Source organism: Neophocaena asiaeorientalis, unplaced genomic scaffold, assembly GCF_003031525.2.
Source record: "Neophocaena asiaeorientalis asiaeorientalis breed wild unplaced genomic scaffold, Neophocaena_asiaeorientalis_V1.1 scaffold275, whole genome shotgun sequence".
Lineage (NCBI taxonomy): Eukaryota > Metazoa > Chordata > Mammalia > Artiodactyla > Phocoenidae > Neophocaena > Neophocaena asiaeorientalis.
Genome location: NW_020173679.1, coordinates 4283639 through 4305975, shown reverse-complemented (window position 1 = coordinate 4305975; position 22337 = coordinate 4283639). Strand labels below are relative to the sequence as shown.

General features: G+C 48.1%; 1 protein-coding gene and 1 non-coding gene across 2 annotated transcripts in view; both read left to right on the top strand.

Moving 5' to 3' along the window:
* The window catches only part of FHAD1 (forkhead associated phosphopeptide binding domain 1), a 133766-nt gene that overhangs the window by 74777 nt on the left and 36652 nt on the right, over positions 1-22337 (top strand). The window contains exons 12-16 of the mRNA XM_024749888.1: positions 481-564; positions 1598-1750; positions 2622-2817; positions 15790-15947; positions 19040-19147. Of these exons, the coding sequence (XP_024605656.1) occupies positions 481-564; positions 1598-1750; positions 2622-2817; positions 15790-15947; positions 19040-19147 (699 nt within the window). The remainder of the gene's footprint in view (positions 1-480; positions 565-1597; positions 1751-2621; positions 2818-15789; positions 15948-19039; positions 19148-22337) is intronic.
* On the top strand, positions 10298-10404 carry LOC112402856 (U6 spliceosomal RNA). Its single transcript, XR_003003776.1, has one exon. It is a non-coding gene; the product is annotated as a U6 spliceosomal RNA (small nuclear RNA).

Sequence of the window (22337 nt, the reverse complement as noted above, 5' to 3'; positions counted from 1 at the left end):
GAGGAATACAGGAGACGTCGTCTTCAGGACACAAGGTCTAAGGCACAAAACGGCAGCAGGCAGCACCTCCTTCTCTCCCCAGGCGCCCTTGCTGATTACACGAGTTACTCGGGCTGACAGCCTCAATATTTATCTCACAGCCTGCTGCCAACGTAGCAATCACGGAAGAGCGCTCCTGGCCCTGGACTTCCCACTGGATAATCTTCCGAGAGCCCGAGACGTGTGTGTGCTGACCATGTGCGTCGGCTAGGTTAGGCGGGCACACCTGAAAAGTCATTAGAGCCTGCTGTCCCCCTCTCTTGTGTGGGCACTGCCCCTTCCGGTGAGAGGTGAAGGTGTTAGTTACCCATAATGACCACTAAAGGTGTGCAGAGCCTTCTCACCAATTTCTCCCAGACCCAGCGACGGAGGCGCCTCCCCCACCCTTGTGGCTGCAGCTGCACCGCTCACCTCATCCCCTTCCCTTTCTTTGTGCTGCAGCTGGAGCTTTTCAGAAGTCAGGTCATCAAGGCCACCTATGGACGCGTGAAACCGTTCCAGGACAGACCCGTCTCCGATGAGCAGGTTCGTCTCTCTTCCCCGCTTTCTCCTTCAGGGACCCGGGACTCCAGACACTGGGAGCATATGTTTCTGTTTTTTGTTGGTGGTACATATTTTTCACACTGTTGCCACACCATAAAGATTTGTTATGATTTTCTGGGACTTCCTGGCTTTTAAAGTAAAAGCCAGTTAAACTCCCTTGCAGTGTTTCTGTGAAAATCAAATTAAACCACCCAGGACCGTGTCTGGTCTCCAGACCTGCACGGTTAACCTCTGTTAGTCCCGCGAGGAAAGGGGCGGCCTCAGCATGGACGGTGCGTCCTCGCTCGCTCGTTCCTTCTGAAGAGGCATATGGCAGTGAGGATGGGCCTCTGGCTGTAGCGATTGCCTTATTATTCTTCCGTTTATCCTCTCCAACCCTGGGTGTCAGCGCGGGTCAAAAGATCACACCACGGGCTTCTCTTGGAGAACATCCTTTGTAGGGGCCCACAGCATCAGGCTCAGCGTGATGAGTCACTCCCAGAATGCAGAAGAATCTAAAACACACTCGTGGCCACATGACAGGCCTTTGGCTCTTAAAAACCATCTCTGATCCTGGGAAACATGCCCTGGTGACAGAGCCGACATCCACCCTCCAGAGCCATCGCCAAAACATGCCAGGACCTCCCTCCTCTGAGTTTAAGCTGAAGCCCTCCAGGTCCTCTTCCCCCAGAGCCACCCTGCATTTTAATTAATTTATTTATTTATTTATGGCTGTGTTGGGTCTTCATTTCTGTGCGAGGGCTCTCTCCAGCTGCGGCGATCAGGGGCCACTCTTCATCGCGGTGTGCAGGCCTCTCACTATCGCGGCCTCTCTTGTTGCGGAGCACAGGCTCCGGACGCGCAGGCTCAGCGGCCATGGTTCACGGGCCCAGTTGCTCCGCGGCATGTGGGATCTTCCCGGACCGGGGCGCAAACCCGCGTCCCCTGCATCGGCAGGCGGACTCCCAACCACTGCGCCACCAGGGAAGCCCCACCCTGCATTTTAAATCCTTTTTTTTTTTCTTTTTCTCACCAGTTAATAGAGAAGATCACCAGGGTCACAGAGGACAATATCAACTTTCGGCAGAAAAAGCGGACCCTGCAGAAGGAGACCCAGCTCAGCAGCTGCGAACAGGAGGAAATGACAGAGAACATCGTGAAGCTGAAGACATCCTTAGACAGTTGCCAGGTGCCCCCTTCTCCATTTCTCAGATGTCCCCTGTGTCTCATTTTTGTGCTCCTTGTTCAGGAAATTGTCCAGCTCTGCTTTTAGTCCACCTTTTCTCTTGTTGGAGAAATCTGTTTGGGATCAGAAAGCAAAGGACCTCCAGAAACGCCTCCCAGGTGAACTTGGCATGGCCAAGGAGAAGCTGCCCGACACACTCCAAGTATTGCCTTTGGGAGGCCCCAGACCCCGAGGAAAAAACAGCCCCGTGTTATTTCCAGAGAAACCAAAGGAACATTCTGCTCTTTATTTGCATTCTTCTTTTCTGTCCCGGCAGCGGAAGGCTGCTCTTAGCCTTGTTGCCTTTGACTTTGGAGGAGATGGGACCAGAGGGTCTGGCAGAGCCCCCACTCCGTGGCCCCCACGCAGGGATCCAGCTTATCACATCAGGCGGCTGCTTCTGCTTTCTCTGGAAATACGCAGCTACTATTTGGGGAGTCTGTGCAAATGTTGGCTTGTCAGCACTCTTTCAAATCAGGAAACCGCACTTTATGACCAGCTTGTGTGTTGATCTCAGCAGGAATTCTGTAGCCAGATTTGGTTCTCGTTTCAGCCAAATCGTCCTTGGCCATTTGGCTTTGGAATCGCCTATACCTAAACAAAGGGTCTCTTTGACCATCCAGAGTCCAAATTAGAGTGCACATGAAATAAAAGCTGCCTCCTTCCTTCCGCCCCCCAAAAGACGCAAGTAGACCTGGGCCGTCCCAGGGCGGCCAACATCTGGCGCTGCCTGCTTCACGGGCACGTCAGGAACACTGCTCTTCGCGGGTCACAGCCGTCAGGTGCTATTTCTGGCGAGGGTGCCCGGGCTCCTCACGACCTCATCTCTTTCCAGGCGTGCATGAAAATGTCTTGCTGTAGCAATGACCTGAAGAAGGAGGTCGACCTCCTGCAGCGCCTGCAGGTGAGCCCACCTGTCTCAGGGCTCCAGAAGGTGGCGCTGGACATCTTGCGCCTGTCACTGTCCTGGCTGGAGGAAACGGAGCATCTCCTCCACGAGGTGGGGATCCAGTTCTCCAGCTCCGACAAAGGTGATTGCAACTCTTTTCTCACATAGTTGCATGACTGAAATATTGCGCTGAATCTGATCACGATGGGACATCTGTTGAGGGAGGCTTCTTAGGTATGTGGCCAAGTGTTCCCTTCTCCAGACTTCACTTTGCTTCACCACTTGAGAAGCAGTGTTCCTGGGAAAAAGTACACAAGTGAGACGTGATTACTGGAGAAAAATGAGACGCAACAGAGGCAAAAGGAAAAATCGAAATTATGCTAAATCTTCTCTCTCAGAAGTAACCATATATATACATACATATAGTAGAGACTTCTTTAGAGCGGTTTTATGTTCGTGGCAACATTGAGAGGATGATACAGAGATTTCCCAGGTACCCCCTGTCCCCACTCATACACAGCCTCCCCCATTATCAACATCAGCACCAGCGAGGTACAGTTGTTAGAACTGATGACCCTTCATGATCACCCAAAGTCCATGGTTTACGTCAGGTTCACTGTTTTCTTTTAATTTTAATTTTATTGGAGTGTAGTCGATTTACAATGCTGTGTAGGGTTCACTCTTGGTGTTGTTCATCCTATGGGTTTGGGCTTGGACAAATGTGTGATGACATGCATCCACCATTATAATGTCACACAGAATCGTTTCACTGCCCTGGCCTTTCTCGCCTTCTGAGATGGCCCACGCTCTGTCTGTGGAGTGTTTCTCTCTAAATAAATCCACGTCTTACCTATCACTTTGGCTCTCACTGAATTCTTTCTGCGATGAGACATCAACAACCTGAGCTTCATTAAGTCCTGAAACCAGCAGGTCCACCAATAATGAGGCCAACCCCAGAGAGGACCCAGAGGCCTTGTAAATCACAATGCTCCACCGGGAAGGTGGTCCAGTTCTGAAGGTGCCCTGGACCCCAAATCTACTGCCATGAGCAGAAGCCAGGGAGCACAGTGGGGGATGTGGTTCAGATCAGGCGATCTCTGAGCAGATTGGTGGATTCTGTGCACAAAGCCCTGGTATTAGGTCAACTCGATTTATGAGTTTCACTTCTCAGGTCACTCTATAACTACATAGTAACAGAAAGTACAGAGAATTCAGTAAAAGCCACCGTGGAGTCCATAGAGGGGAAGTGGGGTGGGTGAAGTTACAGATCAGGGACATGGGAATAAAGCAAAATGATGATAACCCATAAACCAGAATATCTAGAAACTGATATTCTAGAAATTGAGGAAAGTAAAGCTACAAGTTTAACAAAATAAAAAGAAGCAAAGGAGAAGCCAACTTCAAAGCCAGCCTATGCAATTCCTCCACGGCAGCACACGTCTGTCTGACTGAAGCCTGGCCCTGCTGTTCCTCAGTGCCTTCCTATTAATGTCTTAAGCAATCAGCATCTCCAGTAATCCCTCTGCAGTGTTCAGGAATCCACCTCATCATGGGGAAACTTGTGGTTTGAGGACTTATGTTTTTTGGAAAACTTTTCTTTTCAAAACTGGACATTTTTATTCCAAATAAAAGAAACTTATCCAAAAAAAATAGAATAGTTTCACTGCCCTGAGAATCCTCTGTGCTCCCTCCCCGCGCCCCCCCAGCCCCTGGCAACCACAGATCTTTTTACCGTCACCATAGTTTTTGCCTTTTCCAGGATATCATGTAGCTGGAATCATACAACTTTTCAGATTAGTTTCTTTTATTTAGTAATATGCATTTTTGTTTCCTCCAAGTCTTTTCATGGCTTGATAGCTCTTTTTTTTTTTCTTTTTTTTAAGTGCCAAATAATAGTCCATTATCCATTCACCCACTGAAGGACATCCTGGTGGCTTCCAAGTTTTGGCAGTTACGAATAAAGCTGCCATAAACGTCCACGTGCAGGGTTTTGTGTGGACATGTTTTCAATTCCTTTGAGTAAATACCAAGGGCGCGATTGCTGAATCGTGTGGTTAGAGTACATTTAGGTTTTTTTTTTTAATTCATTAATTTGATTTAGTTTTGGCTGTGTTGGGTCTTCATTGCTGCGCGCAGGCTTTCTCTAGTTGCCGTGAGCAGGCGCTACTCTTCCTTGCGGTGCACGGGCTTCTCGTTGCAGTGGCTTCTCTTGTTGCGTTGCATGGGCTCTAGGTGCACAGGCTTCAGGAGTTGTAGCACATGGGCTCAGTAGTTGTGGCTCGCGGGCTCTAGAGCACAGGCTCAGTAGTTGTGGCGCACGGGCTTATTTGCTTCGCGGCATGTGGGAACTTCCCAGACCAGGGCTTGAACCTGCGTCCCTTGCATTAGCAGGCGGATTCTTAACCACTACGCCTCCAGGGAAGTCCCTAGAGTACGTTTAGTTTTTAAGAAAACCACAAAACTCTTTTCCAAAGTGGCTGTTTTGCGTTCCCACCAACAATGAATGAGAGTTCCTGTTGCTTCACATCCACGTTAGCGTTTGGCATTGTCACTACTATCATATTTTGTGTGTAACTTCCAAGGCGTTTTCCCATGGAAAGAGCTGTGTGATTCTAAGCAAGTTACTTCCCCTCTCTTTGCCTGTTTCTTTACCTGTAAAATGGGGATAATCGGGAATACTCAGCCCTTAGGATTGTTGTGAGGGTTAAAATGCATTGATACATGTAAATTACTTAGAATAGTACCTGGCATAAAATAGGCACTACCTATATACGTGTATTGATTTTTTAACTTTACAAAAGAATAATGTCACATTATACCCAATTTCCTTTAGTTTCGTTCCTACCAGTACATCAGGAACACCCTTCCATGTCAATACACACAGATCTACATCATCGCTGTCACTGATGGCAAGGAATCCCATTCTATAGGATGTACCATAATTTATTTAGCCAGTCCTCTATCATGGGCATTTAAGTTGTTTCCAGTTTTTCACGCTTAATAGATGAGGCTGACATAAATATTATTCACGCATACCTGTTCATCTTATCTTTATCATCCTGGATGTGGAAGGATATGAACCACTTTCATTCAACAAAGATTTATCGCAGGCCTCCTAGATACCAGGCACAGTGCAGGATGGAGATATAATGGGGTCAGAAACAGGTAGAATCCAGGTCATGGGGTATATGGATGTTGGCTGTAAAATTCCTTCCTCTTCGCTGTACATTTGAAATCTTTCATAATAAAATATTGGGGAGCTAACAGGCACTATCCCTGTGCTTGTAGATCTTACGGTCTCAGGGAGGAATAGGGTGGGGCATTAAGTGAAAAATCACTCACATGTAAAACTTTAATCGTGACAGTTGCTTTGAAGGAGAAGTGCAGGGCTCTGACCTGGTCAGGGACGGCAGGGCACCTGCAGGATGCATAGGAGTTATTTGCCAAAGAGGGGAGGGGAGGGCATTCTCATGGTGGGGCCGGGGGCTTGCAGAGCCCTGGGAAGAAGCTCTGCTTTAATCTGAGAGCAGAGAGAAGCCCATGAAAGGTTTTAAGTAAGGAACTGGTGGAACAGGCTTGCATTTGGAGACAGTCATCTTGGCCACGAGTGGAAAATGTACAGGAAGGTGGCCAGCACAGAACCCCGGGAGAGCAGTTAGGAGGCTGTCACAAGACACGATGGTGGCCCTCACTGTGGCAATGGAGGGGATGGAGCAAGAGAGAAGATTCCAGGGGCATTTAAGAGATGAATCAACAGGCCTCAGTGATGGAGTTAGATGTGACTAGAAGGGAAGTGATGGAGAGAAAGGGGGCTACAGATCTCCAGGTTTCTGGCTTGTGTTAAAAGTACAGATGCGGTTCCTTCACTAAAACCCAGAGTAAGGAATGCCGCAGGAGGACCAGGTTTGAGGGGGAAGATGAGTGTGAGGTGCCTGTAGACATCCAAGGTGAGGTACCAAGGACGCAGCTGTCACCCTGGATATCCAACCATATCAGTGATGTGGCCCCGGAACCCAGAAGAACATGTGCCACATAGCGGGTGCTGAGTCAGATGGGATGGATGGACGGGCGGATGGATGGAGGGTGATTAAAGCCATACGTGTGAATGGTATCACTAGGAAGAAAGTATTGAATGAGAAGGGAGAGCCCAGGGCCACACCTGGGAAACTCCAACATTCATTGTTGATCCTTCTTGCCAGATCGCTCTCCAGAGGGGCTGTACAAATTTGACATTCTTACAATAATGAATAGAGGAGTGGTTTTCAACTCAGGTGATTAAACAACCCCAGCCAGGATATCTCTAAAGTAATCCAGAAGGTGGTGTGAATTTCTTTTAAACGTCTTTAAAAAGAAAGGCAAAATCAAGATTAACATTTCTGTAAGTGCCTGCCCCTCACAGATAGCATAGAGAAGAGGGGGGCTGGATTTCTCCCAGCAACCCAGCCCCTCCCCAACCCCAGTATTACTGTTGTTGTAATCATGGCAGAGTCTGAGTGTGCATGAAACCAGGAGAGACGTGGCCCACAGTTCTAGCTGTTCTTCAAAATCAGAACTAAAACAAGGAAAGACCATGATCTCTATCCTAGTAATAGCGGGGCCAAGCAATGTGTGCATTGTCCCCTCCCCAGACTTCAGGAGTCACTGAAGCCTCTGTCTCTAAATCTAGTCATACGTTACCATAAAGAAACATGGGTTGCAAAATTAAGCCATCAGGGGCTTCCCTGGTGGCGCAGTGGTTGAGAGTCTGCCTGCCGATGCAGGAGACACGGGTTCGTGCCCTGGTCTGGGAAGATCCCACATGCCGCGGAGCGGCTGCGCCCGTGAGCTATGGCCGCTGAGCCTGCGCGTCCGGAGCCTGTGCTCCACAACGGGAGAGGCCACAACAGTGAGAGGCCCGCGTACCACACACACACACAAAAAAACAGGTCTCTGCAGAATCCCTCCTGCACTGATACGCACTATGGATCCACAAGGAGGGGATAAAGAATGCGATGTTCCCAAAATACATTTCTCCTTTCTTGCTGCCCTTACCCCCAGCTAACAACTCTTGGAAAATGTTCTACAGAGCACCTGTTGGGGAAACACGGACTGTGTTCTGTGATTACAACTACTTGGTTCTAAGAAGTCAAGAGGAAGGATAGAGGGCACTAGAGAAGTTAGTGAGGACGGCCCATTCTTTATTCATTCATTAGGAGAGGAAGTTGGTGGTAAAAGGCATTTTATCTTCCAGAACTAGCAATATTATGGCAAAGCCCCAGAAGACTAAAAGAATGGGATGGGCTAGAGTATCCCCTATATTCTCTGTATTAGGTACTGCTGTACCTAGTTCCTAGAGGCATCTACACAAGGATGGTGGTGGCGAGGATGATGGTGAGGATGGCGAGGGTAATTAAGGCGATGAGGAATGAGGATGGCGATGGTCATGGTGGTGAGAATAATGATTAGATGGTGATGGTGACAACGGTGGCCATCATTCATTATTGAGCACTTATATTCTAGACAATGTTCTAAGTATTTTCCATACATAACCTCGGTTCATCATCACAACAGCTCTATAAGGCAGGTAACAGTATCCTCATTTTAGAAATGAAGAAACTGGCTCAAAACCTTTTTATGTGTTAGTCCACCATGATCAGTGATTCAAGGTACTTCCCATTACTGAGGCCAGCAGGGGATCCCCGGTCACTCATCACCATACACAAACAGTCCTAAGAGCCTTCTGTGTTCACAGTTCCTAAGAGGAGGGTAGGAACCGTGATTTGTTTAACTCCTCCTGGGCACTTGTCACCGTGCTAGTTGTTTTACATGTACCGTGTACTTTCATCTTCCAACAACCAGAGCCAGGTACTATTGTCTTTATTTTGCAAGTAAGGAAACTGAGTATCCATAACATTAAGAAACGTGCTCAAAGTCACACAGCTGGTACATGGTAGGGTCAGGACTCAAACTGAGGTCGTTGTGATCCTAGCACTCGTGTTTTTTCTGTGACCCCACATGCCCTCCGAAGATCCAGAGGGGTACCAGGTACATGCCCAATTCCTAGAGGACAGGTTCTGTCATTAACTTGAACAGAGACAAACCTGAGAGTTTCACTCCCTGGAGTGAAGGGCGTCTGATGCACGCGGCAGGCCTTGCCCCAGCAAAGCCCCATTTGCATTATAGCGAATAATCCTGAGCTCAGGCTTTGGAGACCGGCTGCTAAGGTTGGACTCTCAAGTGTGCGCTTACTCATTGTGTGAGCAAGCGTCGACTTCTGTGTGCCTCTGTTTACTCGGTTGTAAAATGGGGTTAAGATCTCACCAGGTAGTTGTGAGGATTAAACGATGCGGTACCCAAATCAGGGGGTCACACGTAAGCCTTAGTAAACGGTAGCTGCCATGAGCATCAGCCTTGAATACTTGTTGACTTAACGTGAACTAAATGTGGATGGCAGGCAGATGGATATGCGCACAGGCAGGGCAGCTTGATTTGCTCACGCCGAGGTGCCTTTACCTGTGACCCCTGCCGTATCTCTATTTGACAGCAAGTCAGATTTTCTTAGCTGTGAGCACTCAGTTCTCTTCCCAGGCCTTCTTCCTAGGCTCTTGACAACGGGCTGCATTTCCTAGCTGCCGAGTGGTAAAGCTGGGACTCCATCCAGGTCCCTCTGACCTCAAAGCCCCTGCTCTGAACCACCATACTACCTGCCTTTTAAAATATTGTCCTAAGGGATAAAACGCACGTAATGAGCTAGGTCTGTAAAATCCTGGAATAAATCCTTCAGGGAAATCCAGGTTGAGTAAGTATTGTTGGATCATGTCATGAGTAGCCCAGGAGATTGGGGTCACTACTAAAGATCTGATTGGTTAAGATATCACCTAACACCTGTCAGAATGGCCGTCACCAAAAAGAACACAAATAACAAGTGTTGGCGACGATATGGAGAGAAGGGAACCCTTGTGCACTGTTGGTGGGAATGTAAATTGGTGTGGCCACTATGGAAAACAGTTTGAAGGTTTCTCAAAACACTAAAAGTAGAACTACCATATGATCCAGCAATTCCACTCCTGGGTATTTATTCCCCCAAAATGAAAAACACTAATTCAAAAAGATACATGCACCCCAATGTTCATAGCAGCATTATTTATGATAGCCAAGATATGAAAGCAACCTAAGTGCCCATCAACAGATGAGTGGCTAAAGAAGATGCAGTAGGGAATTCCCTGGTGGTCCAGTGGATAGGAGTCGATGCTTTCACTGCTATGGCCCAGGTTCAGTCCCTGGTTGGGGAACTAAGACCCCACAAGCTGCATGGCGTGGCCCCCCCCAAAAAGATAGATGTGATACAGATATATCTATGTATATCTCTATACAGTGGAATACTACTCAGCCATAAAAAAGAATGAAATTTTCAGCAACACGGATGGATTTGGAGGGCATTACGCTTAGTGAAATAAGTCAGACAGAGAAAGACAAATACTGTATGATATCACTTTTATGTGGAATCTAAAAACTAAAACTAGTGAATATAACAAAAACGAAATAGACTCACAGATATAGAGAACAAACTAGTGGTTACCAGTGGGGAGCGGGAAAGGGGGAGGGACAAGTTAGAGGTAGGGAAATAAGAGGAGCAAACTACTGTGCTCACTTCAGCAGCACATACACTAAAATTGGAACCATACAGAGAAGATTAGCATGGCCCCTGTGCAACGATGACACGGAAATTCATGAAGCGTTCCAAATTTTTGTGACCTGAATGGGAAGGAAATTCAAAAAAGAGGGGATATATGAATACATACAGCTGATTCATTTTGCTGTACAGTAGAAACTAACACAACATCGTAAAGCAACTATACTCCAATTTTAAAAAAGAGGCACAAATTACTATGTATAAAATAAATAAGCTACAACGATATATTTTATAGCACAGGGAATATAGCCAATATTTTATAATAACTATAAATGGAATATAACCTTTAAAAATTGTGAATCACCATGTTGTACACCTGAAACATACAATACTGTACATCGACTATATCTCAATTAAAAAATAAAAAAGCTGTGACCAAAAAAAAAAAAAATCTGATTGCTGAAGGATTACTGTGTGGTCCCACTGGAAGACAGGAAACAACTAAGGAGGACCTTAAAAGTTAGCTCCCCTCTCCTCCTGCCTGGTTTCTCAGCTTCTTTTGATAAGGGAAAGAAAGGACTTTTTACATTTTTCTTTGCAAGCTCAGTTGACTGTGCCTATTTCTGCAAGACTTTGTTGCAAATAAAAGGCTTCCCTGCATACATAGAAAATCGCTCTTTCTCAGATATCCAAGATATGCAGTATTTTTATGTGAAAAAAAAAGAAAAGCAAGTTGTAATACAATATGCACAGTGTTCTCCCCCCTCCTTTTTTTTTTTTCAAATGCCAATATCTGACCACAGGAGAAATCTAGAGGAAAAGACGTATAAGTGTTGAGAGTATTATCCCAGCATGATGAGACTGCGTGAGCCTTGACTTTCACTCAGTCATTCAACAACTATTTATTGCAGGCCTACTGTGTGCCGGCCACTGAGGATACAGCGGGGGGACACTTTCCACTTTATGGGTTTCTGCCCTGTTTGGATTTGTGTAACAGGCATGTGTAACTTTTGTAACCAGAACTATAATCAAGAATTGCTTCTTCTCCCAAAGAAGAAAATCCATCTTTCCAACAGCCCAAGGCAGCATCACCCATCTCTGCCATCTCGGGGTCCTCCGAGTGCCCCTCTCCTCACGCACCCTTCACATCGGCCAGCCCAGCCCTCCACCCTCCAGCCTCTAGTCTCTCTGAAAAGAGAATGACAGACCTAGGTCTGAATTCTGATCCTACTGCTTACCAGCTCCATAGCTTAACCTTGCTGAGTGTCTGTGTCTCACCTATAAATGCAAACACATTGCCTTGCTGGGCTGTTTGTAATGATCAGAAAATATCACGTGTTAAACTCCTGGCATGGTGCCTGACACACAGCAAGTGGTTAATACTGAATCGCTATTATTATAATATTATTCTTCTCACTCTTCCAAGCTGGAAATTCTCAGCAAGTGGCATTGTCAGAGGTCAGGGGCCCAGGCACGAGCCTGTTCAGCTCCCCTCCTGTCTCTCTCCGCACCCATCTTTTCTCCTTTCCCTCTATCTTCCCTCACTACGTTCTCTTTCCAAATGCAGCTCTTCCCTCGCTGAGTCTCCCCTTCTCTCTCCCTCCCAGACCACCTTGTGCACAAGCTCCTGAATCATGACCTCCTTCTTCAGCGTATACAGCCTCTCACTCCATCTTTCTCCTTTATCATCAAACAAGCGCTTCAAGCTGGTGCATCTTCACTGGGACCACTGCTTCTTCAGCTCCTTTTCTACTGCTCGTACTCCTGTCCATTAAGACCTTGAAGTGCGTTACACCCTGTGTGCTCACCACCAACTTCCTACTTTGCCTCTTTGGCAACTGACGTGGCCCCCCTGCACCGAAGCCCCACCTTACTCCCCCCCCGTGTTCTCTCTGACCTACCCAGCCCTCTCGGTTTGCTTTCTTGAAACCCTCTCACATCTTTGATAATTACAGCTTGGGTGGGTGATGCTCCTGGCAGCCAGTAGGCGGAGGCCAGGGATGCTGCTAAAACGTCCTACAGTGCCCAGGACGGGTCCCACAACGAGGACTGTCCAGCCCAACACGTCGAGAATGCTGCAGTTAAGAAATGCTGCTGGCTCCTTCGTCTCTATTACATCCCGGTTATTTTTCTGAAAAAATAACAAAACACCCTTCATTAAGCCAACTCACTGCTCCATCAGAAGCTGAAATAGCAGTGACTCAGACCCTGGAGTCACACCACTGTGAGCCCAAGCCCTGGCTCAGCCATTTGCCAGCTGTGTGGCGTCCAGCAGCCACATGTCTCAGAGCCCGACTGCCTCATGTGTAAAAGGAGGCGATGGCGGGACAATACAGCGGGGTGATGCGCTGATGGCTTGGCAGAGGGCCGGGCACACAGGTCACACTCATGACATTTCAGTGATGTTTAAATCAAGTTTATACTCTTTAGGCTACTGTTCTAGGCTGGCCACAAATTGAACTCAGCTTTCCATCCCAGCTCTTCCCTCTACTCCTCCCCTCCCCCATCACCTGCTCTACCCCAGTTAAGCTCCACCCTCTTCCAGAACATGCACTGCATTTCCCCACCTCTCACCCTGCCTCCTGCCTTCACCCCCCCGTATTAGTTTCCTATGGCTGTTCTAACAAATTACCACAAACTTAGGGGCTTAACACAACTCATATTTATTCTTTTACAGTTCTGGAGGCCAAAGGTCCAAAATCAGTTTCGCTAAGGTAAAGGCAAGGGGCTGGCTCCTTCTGGAGGCTCTAGGAAAGAATCCGTTTCCTCACCTTTTCCAGTCTCTAGACCGGAAAAGACGAGGAAATAAAACTTCCCCGCTTCCCTTGGCTCATGGCAGAGGAGCGTCTTCAGCTCTCTGCTTCTGTCACATCACCGGCTCTGTCTGTCTGCAGTAAGACTCCCTGTGTCTGCTTCTTGTAAGAACCCATGCGACTATATCGGGTCCACCCAGCTGATCCAGGATAAGCGCCCCCATCTCAAGATCCTTAACTTCACCACATCTGCAAAGGTCCTTCTGCCCTGTTAGGTAATGTTCATAGGCTCTAAGGATTAGGACCCAGACATCTTTGGGGGGGGGAGGCATCATTCACCCAACCACATCTTCCATTCTGAAACGCCATCCCCTCCAACTCTGCATACCCACCAATGCCCACGCCCAGTGGGTCCTCGGCCAAGCAGTGATCACTCCAGGTGAATGATGGCGCCTCCTCTGGGACCCTCACACTTCTCCACTCCTTCAGCCATCATTTCCACGCCACCTGGAGTCTCTGCCTGTTTCCTCCCAGGCACGTAGACCTTGTCTCTCACACTGAATGGCTTCATATCATCCCCTGCTCAGCTCAAGTGCTGCACACGGTAGACACTTAGTCGATAGGAGCTCTGCAGATGGTTTTTATTGTCCGCCCACAAAAAGAAACTTGGACTTGAGCCCAACCGAAGCCGATCAACAATTTAAAAAACACAAGGTGGGGCTTCCCTGGTGGCGCAGTGGTTGAGAGTCCGCCTGCCGATGCAGGGGACACGGGTTCGTGCCCCGGTCCGGGAAGATCCCACAAGCCGCGGAGCGGCTGGGCCCGTGAGCCATGGCCGCTGAGCCTGCGCGTCCGGAGCCTGTGCTCCGCAACGGGAGAGGCCACAACAGTGAGAGGCCCGCGTACCGCAAAAAACAAAAAAACAAAACACAGGGTGGATGGCAACTCACGTTTCCTTGATGGGAGGGCAGCGTTGCCCTCACCCACCTGTCGGCAAGCTCTGTGAAGACATTATTCAGAAAGCAAAGGGAGTGAACTGAATTGATACTTACCTTCTTGCTTCTCTCTTTAAGGATTGCCTTTGTATCTGAAATACCTTCTGGAACATTATCAAAAGATTACAAGCTGGACCCAGGAACTTCAGGTAATCTTTGAACTTCAAAAGTTCATTTCAGCTCCTTCTTAGAATTTACCTAGCCCTGAGCATTTTAACTCTGTTTCTCCTCTGTTAGGTAGTCAGCACACATCCTCCAAAAGGTGAAATGATACCTCCATTTGCACACGAAATGCTTCAGACAGGGTGGCTGAGATCTCCTAGGAGGGCAAGGAGGCTTGTTTTCCTCTGTCAAAAACCAGAAACATGTAAATGCCATCAGATCTTTACAATTGTTTATTAAATGCAGTGGAAGAAGTACAGCTAGCCACAGTATAGGCAGCAGAATTACCAAAAGTTACATGATGTCGACATTTTAGAGGCAAAATTATCCTTCAGGATTGTATCTCCCCGGTAGCTATTGCCGTATTAATACTGTATAATAAACAACCATAACACTTTTAGCAGTGTTCCACAGTTATTGTCTACTGATCACACATCTGGGGGCAGCCGCTAGGTGGGTCCGCTGGTCTTAGATGGGCTTGCTCACGTGTCTGAGTGTTGGCTGGACCTTGGTCGATATAGGCTGGCCTCAGCTGGAGCAGCTGTGCTCTGTTCCACGTGTTCCACGTGTCTCTGATCCTCCAGCAGGCTGGCCTGGGCACGTTCTCATGGTGCTAGCAGAGGAAGCAGACATCGGGAAGCGAAAGCAGGCCCAATCATGGAATGCTTTTCAATCCTCTGCTTGTGTTATGTCTGCCAACATCCCATTGGCCAGAGCAAGTCACATGACTGAGTTCAGTGTCAGGGGGCGGGATGGGCACTGCAAGTTACAGAGCCAAAGATATGAATAGAGGAAGGGTGAAATATTGGGACCACCATTACGATCAACCCCAAAGGCCATCTGGTCCAGGGGTCAGCAAATTTCTTCTGTAAAGGGCCAGATGGTAAATATTTTAGGCTTTGCAGGACATACAGCCTCTGCCACACTTATCTGACCAGCTGTTGTAGAGCAAAGGCAGCCATAGACAGAAGTAAATGAACGGGCGTGACGGGCATGCTCTGCTCCAATAAAATTTGATTTATAAAAATGGGCAGTGGTCCATATTTGGCCTTCAGACAGTAGTTTGCCACCCCCTGATCTAGTCCATTCTCCTTATTTTACAGAGATGGACAATGGCATTCAGAGGCTAGGTGACTGTTTCAACGTCACACAGATAGTTGGTGGAAGAATCAAGACAAAAGCTCAGGCTTTCTGGCCCTAGTTCACTGCTTTTTCTCTTACACTCAGCAAATAATAACAAATAAGTCTAACTACCATTTACTGAGCACCTACTATGTGCCAAACACTGTGCTAAAAGCTTTCCATCATTATCTCATTCTTACAACTCTAAGAGGCAGATACTAGTATTAACCTCGTTCTCTATACAAAGAAGTGTCTAGAAAGAACTAGAGCTGAGATGCTATCTAGATCTAGAGTCTGAGCTCTTTACCACGATGCTCTACTACTTCCCTATTAGTTACTAAGCTAAGCATCATTTTTCTGTGTTTTGAAGAAAGTTTCGTGAACCTTTGTCTCGCCCCCAAAGGTAGTGGAAATGATTCCTGCGTTAGTCCTGTCCCCCATCAGCTGCATTTCCCTTCACCTCATTTCAGATCAAGATCAAAAGTTCTCAGGAAACTCAGCAGTATTTGCTGCAAGAAAAGTTACGGCAGCATCTGGCAGAGAAGGAGAAGCTGACCGAGGAAAGGCTACAGCAAGAGGAGAAGCTGAAAGCCAGAATCAAGCGGCTAACGGAAGAGAAATCGGTAAGGTGGCCCCCGTCCTTCTCTTTACTACTGGAAACTGATGAAATGGGCTTTCCTATGAGAAACAGAGGGCATGTACTTAGATGGAGGAATCTCAGCAACTCCTTGTTGGGAACTAAATTAATTAAAGAGCGTGAATGATGTAGGAGGAATTAACATGAAGCTTGAGTCCTAAAACTCGGAGATCAACTTGAAGAGGCAAGGTTATTGAAATGTCTAGAAATGGTACTTTGTTTATATACTGCAGCTGATTTTATTGATACAAATCCCAGTCGTTACTGCAGGTCCCGGTTTGTGTCTAAGTGTGTGCAAGACCAACCAATAGTATTTCAGTCTTCTGCTTTCTCTTCATGCATATCAGGGGAAACACATGGGGCTTCCCTGGTGGCACAGTGGTTGAGAGTCCGCCTGCCGATGAAGGGGCCGCGGGTTCGTGCCCCGGTCCGGGAAGATCCCACAAGCCGCGGAGCGGCTGGGCCCGTGAGCCACGGCCACTGAGCCTGCGCGTCCGGAGCCTGTGCTCCGCAACGGGAGAGGCCACGGCAATGAGAGGCCCGCGGACCGCCAAAAAAAAAAAAAAAAAAAAAAAAAAAAAAGAAAAGAAACACATGGCCAAAACTGCTACTTACTTTTCCAGAAACCGGCCGATTAGAGGGTACTTTACAGCAGCGCCTCTCAACTCAGAGGTGTCCACGGATCACGCGGGGATGCTGTTAAAATGCAGCTTCTGATCCAGCAGGTCTTGGGGGCGGGGGGAGCCTGGGATTCTGCATTTCTGACCAGCTCCCAGCTGGTACTGATGGCACAGCTCTGCAGACTACATTTTCAGCCACAGAGTCTTAGAAGAAGGTTTTCCCCTAGTTGGCCGATAAGAACCACCTGGACGCTGGTGAAAAATACAGCTTCTTGGGCCCCACCCCAGACCCACTGAATCAGAATCTCGGGAGAAAGCCAGGAGACTGCACATAATGGGCTGCTTCTCATCCTTGTCCCTGAGTTGGCCCTTTCTGATATTCAGGGACCCACCATGAATTTAACTACCTCGGTCGCCATCATCCTAGATCAGTGGCTCATGACTTTGGCTGCACTTTTGTCACCTAAGAGATTAAAAAATACTAATGCCTTGTACCCCTCCCCCCACCCCACCCCCAGGTTCTGACCTAACTGGGGTGAGGGTGTGGCTCAGGCACTGGGATTGGTAAGCTCTCCCTGGTGGTTCCAATGTGCAGCCACGGTGGAGGGCCACAGCGTGCTGCCCCTCCTCCACCTCCCTCAAGACAGCAGCACCAGATCCGCTGGACCCCAACTCCCCCCCAGCACCTCCTTTCTTCCCCTGAGAAGGACTGGACCTGCCATTTCCTCCGCCTTCACCGGGAGAAGCTTGGTGACTTCCTGCTTGGACCGTCCTTCTGTCACACACCCTCACTCTCCAGACCCCTCCAAGAGGCAAAGACCTCTGCCTGCTCCCTTTCATCCTCTAGTTCACGCCCCGCTACTTCTTCTCCTGTTTGCCTCTTTCTCTGCCTTTCTGCCTTTTGTGAAATAAAAGATTAAAAAGGAAGAACCACCTGACCAAAATCACCTGTGAGCCACATAAAGGTACCATTCACAACAGCCTTAAATCAAGGCAGCTCCCTCCAGAAGGACAATTACACATAGAAGAAGCCAGTGCCATTCCACAGAGAGGGAAATAAAACCAGAAAGAACCTAGAAATCTTCAAAATCTCCACCAGGCTCTCCACCTGTTTCCTCCCTCCTCTCTGATTAACTTCTCCCTCGCCAAATGTCTTATTTCAGTTTTAACTTTGGTTTGACTTGTTCCCACTGTGGATGTGCAGTATTGCAGCCCCAGCATGTTCAACATCACCCTGGGCACCGGCCTGGGCCTCCCAGACGCCCATTTGTAACATCGATTCCAACAGATACAGGGTTTCAAGGGCTGACATCGACCCCCCTTTAATCACAACAAAGCTCAGCGCGCACACCAGCCCATGCAGAGGGCGACGCAACGCCAGGGACCCACCGAGACAGAGCGCCACTGCTCATGTCCACTGTCATCCCGTCGAGGGTCATCCTTCCCCAGACACGCACATTGATCAGCTCGACCCCAGGGACTCATCGGAAAGTACTGTTCCAGACTCCAGTGCCAGGTGCCCCGACTTTAAGTGAACCTCCCTCATACCACATGACACCATCATCCCCATATTTCTAAAAATATGCTTGTCCGAATTCATTAATTAAACTCCTCACGAGTCCTAACTTGTCTGAGGACTCTGTTTCAAGGGTAAGAAATTCTAGGTTCCCTTATGGAGCTAACATTCTTTTTTTATTATGATCTGTTAGCAGCAGTCCTCTGATTGGTGCACACACTAATGGTTTAAATCAGGGAGCAGCAAACTTTTTCCACGAAGAGCCAGATAGTATCTATTTTCAGTTTTGCGGGTCGTATGGTCTCTGTCGTGGCTTCTCAGCTCTGTTGTTGCAGTGCAGAGGCAGTTGTAGGCAACCCACGATGAGCATGGAGGGTTGCCAATAAAACTTTATTTACAAAGAAGCAGGCAGCGGGCCAGATTTGGCCCAGATGCCATAGCTCGCCAACTCCTGTCTCTAGGGTCAAAGGGACCAGGGTTCAAACTCCTGATGACGTGATTTACTAGTAAACTGAACAGATTCCTTAATCTCTCTAAGCCTGTTTCCTCCTTTGCAAAGTTGAAATGACAGAAGAAATGATTAATCTTTACTAGTGAATAGTTATCATGTGACAAGTATTTCATGTTCATCATCTCATCTGCTCCTCACATCAACCCATTACTGTCCCCACTGTACAGACAGGGAAACTGAGGCTTCTAAAGCTTCTCACTTGCCCAAGACTATACATCTAGGAAGGATCAACCGGAGGCTCTAATTTGGGCCTGCCGACTCCAGACCCCGTACTCTTAGCCCCTAAGTATACTGCCCGCAGTTTTCTGTGGCAGTGAGAAGTGAAAGAGTTTTCTTGTTGTGAAAAGTGAAAGAGTGAATCCGTGCAGTGCCTGGCACAGAGTCCAGATCCCTACTATGGTAACCATGTCTATTAAACAACAATCATGACTTTCAGGCTTTGGAGGAAACCATTTCTCAGGAGAAAAGCAGAGCAAAGGAAGCATTAGAAGAAGAACAGAGCAAAGTCCAAGAGCTGGAGAATCGCTTAACCCGCCAGAAGGAGGTACGCAGCTCGGGGAGATAGTTGGCTCCAGCCCAAATCCAGCTTGAGGGCCAAATGGAAGAAGTTCAGAACCACAGATGATGGGGAGAAGCGCGTGGCGGAGTTTCCTAGAGTGATTTGTCCTTGGGAGGGCTCAGCTAGTCTGAGAAGAAGCAAGGGGGACTGTAGGAGAGAACCCTAGAGCTGTAGCCTTCACAGTTAGTTGGAAAAATTGCAAACAGCCTAAAATACAGCCTTAGATAGGGGACAAGTTGGGATTGGTGACATGAGCATTTTCTGCACAGAGATTGTATCCCAGATCCCAAAAATGGAGGAATTACAGAATCGTGGGACTTCAGGGCTGCGTGTATCCTCCAACAACATCCTAAAATCATCCAGCCTTCAGCTCCACCACCAAGGAATTTTCTGCAGCCCGGGGGCAGTCCATCCCAGCATTGATTACCCGTCTATTGAATACTTTCTCTTCCACAGAATAACCTTTTATAGATGCTTGAAAATAGAGGCACCCGCTCCTCTCCAGACCCAAATGCCATTCACAGTCCTGGAGCATGGCCTTGTTCCACTCCTCTGAGCTGCTCTGTGCTCCAGAAGCCACAGATGGGCAGCTCACTGGCTGAAAAGGGCCTGCAGGCATGTTACGTTTGGTCCTAGAGTGTTTTTTCTTGAATTCATAAACTATACTGAAAAATCCAGATTTCCACCCTCTCTTGAAAAGTTCAGAAATCTGGCCCTCCTTTCCACTTGGCAAAAACGGGCCGGAGTGGAACCAAGTAGCAGAAGTTTGCCACAGTCCTCGCCATTCCCTATTGCATCACACACAACCCACTTCACTTTGGGTAACTGTCGAGCCCCTGTAGGCATCTGAGTTTGCAACCCATCATCTGTTTTCTTCCTAAAGTTTTTGTAGGCAAAACTGGACACAGTTCTCCAACATTTAGTGGCCTAGAGCAGGACTCTTCTCTCCCTCGTTGAAGATGTTGTACTTCTATTGATGTGTCCAAAATGGCTTTTGCAAAAGCCCTATTACAGTGTTCACTCGTACTTACCTCGCGGTCACCCTCAGATCCCTGAGTCTTTTTTACAAAATGTTTTCATTAGCGCTTCGGTCCTGGGGCAGCGCAGAGGAGTGAGGAGTGCAGGCTTTGCAGCCTGGCTGGGCTACTTACTGGCTCAATACCTACCTTCTTTAAAGGATGGCTGTGAAGATTGGAGATAATGTACACTAAAGTGTTTGACCCAGAATCATCTCTCAAAGAATGGTAGCTATTAATACTCTCAATCACTGTACTTCCACTTCTGTTTAGGTACTTGCCTCCTACCAATCCCCCACTGCATCCCTACTCCTCAGAGGGAAACCCTGGCCCACCCACCAGCGAGGGAGAAATAATGAGCCTGGTGGGCAGAGCCCATGCCATTTGATCCGATCCAGAGAGGGAAAGTGTTTATGTGTTGGGTCTCACTCAGGTCTCCGGCGCAGCTGTGCTCTGCAGGCCTGTGTAAACAGTGTCAGTACCTGGTCCTGAGTTATTTCTCCAGGGGTGGCAAGGAGGAGGAGGGTGTCACAAGGGTTCCCGGCGGCCAAATGCCACTGAGAGGTCATCAGCACAAAGATGGAGAAGCCCGTTGATTTTAGAGATCTCGAGGTCACGGGGCACTTCAGGAGGGAGATTTAAGGAAAGCCTGGTGGTGGACAGCCCCATGGCAGGGAGGAGCTGTGGCCGGGTCACCCAGGCCTAGGACAGCGTCAGCCCACTTCTCCCGGCAGGACCTCTCCGTGGCTTCTTGTCAGGGGAACCTGAGATTAAAATCCCAGACACAGACTTAGATCAACCTCAAACAGTCCTTTGATTTTTCTTTCTATTAGACCTTCCTCCACACTGTCAGATGCATCTTTAAGGACGACAGAATCACTAGGTCATAATGCGGGTTTGGAGGTAACGTTAAAGATTAATTCCCATGACCTGCCCAGGAGCGTGGGAGCAAAGTGGCCCGGGGGGACGGGACCTGGGCGTGAGTCGCACAAGGACAGGCTTCCCTGTGGTGCGTAGCGCCCGTCTCGGCTGCAGAGGAGCTGCCAAGAGCAAAGTCCCGCGTGTAGACGTGAGATCAGGCGCAGTGGGGCAGGAAAATGCCTTAACCCGAAACCCTCCTCAGACGTTCGGCTCCCTCACGTCTCATGGGAGACGCCAGGCTCCCGCGATGTTACTGCACTTCTGCTTCGTTGGGGGCTGGTATTGGAACAGATGAGTGTTGGCGTTTTTCAAACTGCTTTTCACTGCAAAATATATTAAAATGTGTAGTACTTCCTCCATATTATGGATTAGATATTTTTGCAGACTAATCTCAGACCCTAACCACCAGCTATAATGGAAACCGTGTTCCAAATTCCAGACCTCTGCCAAGCTGGTGTTTAAAACACAACCCTTTTGAGAGTTGAGGTGCCCTTTCTTTTTGTTTTTTGTTTTTTTTTTAACATAATGATGATGAATCTGAGGTGCCCTTTCTTGCAGTGACTAGAAACAGGGGCCTTACCGGCAACTTCTAGCCTTCTGCAATTTGCATAAACCATTTAACTGGACGGCTTATCGGCAAGCTGCTTCCTAGATGAAATTCCCTGACTGCGGGCACTAAATACCAATCACAGCCCTCGCATCCTCTCAGAGCTTCCCTTGTGAGCTTTGCCCCGTCCCTCCTAGAGATTGTTATGTGTAGCTCATTAATTCAATACACTGTCCTCCTCTAGAGACCTGATTGTCTTTCAGAGATTTACTTCAACAATGGGAAATTCCATTATTAATGAGATTTTTCTTCTTCTTATCACAGAGGCTGCCTGGCACAATGATAAGAGCTCAGACTCTGAAATAAGACAGGCTTGGTCGCCTCTGCTGGCTTGCTCCCTGCCAGGGCCTCCACCCACAGGCAACGTGAGGGGTTCAATCCTGGCCTCACCACTAACAAACTTCATGGTCCCCGCACCCTCACCAACTTTCTGTTCCTTAGTTTCCTCATCTGTTAAATGGTGACGCTAACTTCTCTGATGAGGTTGCCGTGAGAGTGACGTGAGTGAGAAGCGCTGGCCTTGGGCCCTGGCACGGAAGACCAACCCTCAACGTTTGAGCTACTGTCATTATAATTAGTATCATCGTTATTAGCAATTTTCCCCCTAAATGTGCAGGCAACCAAAAGGACT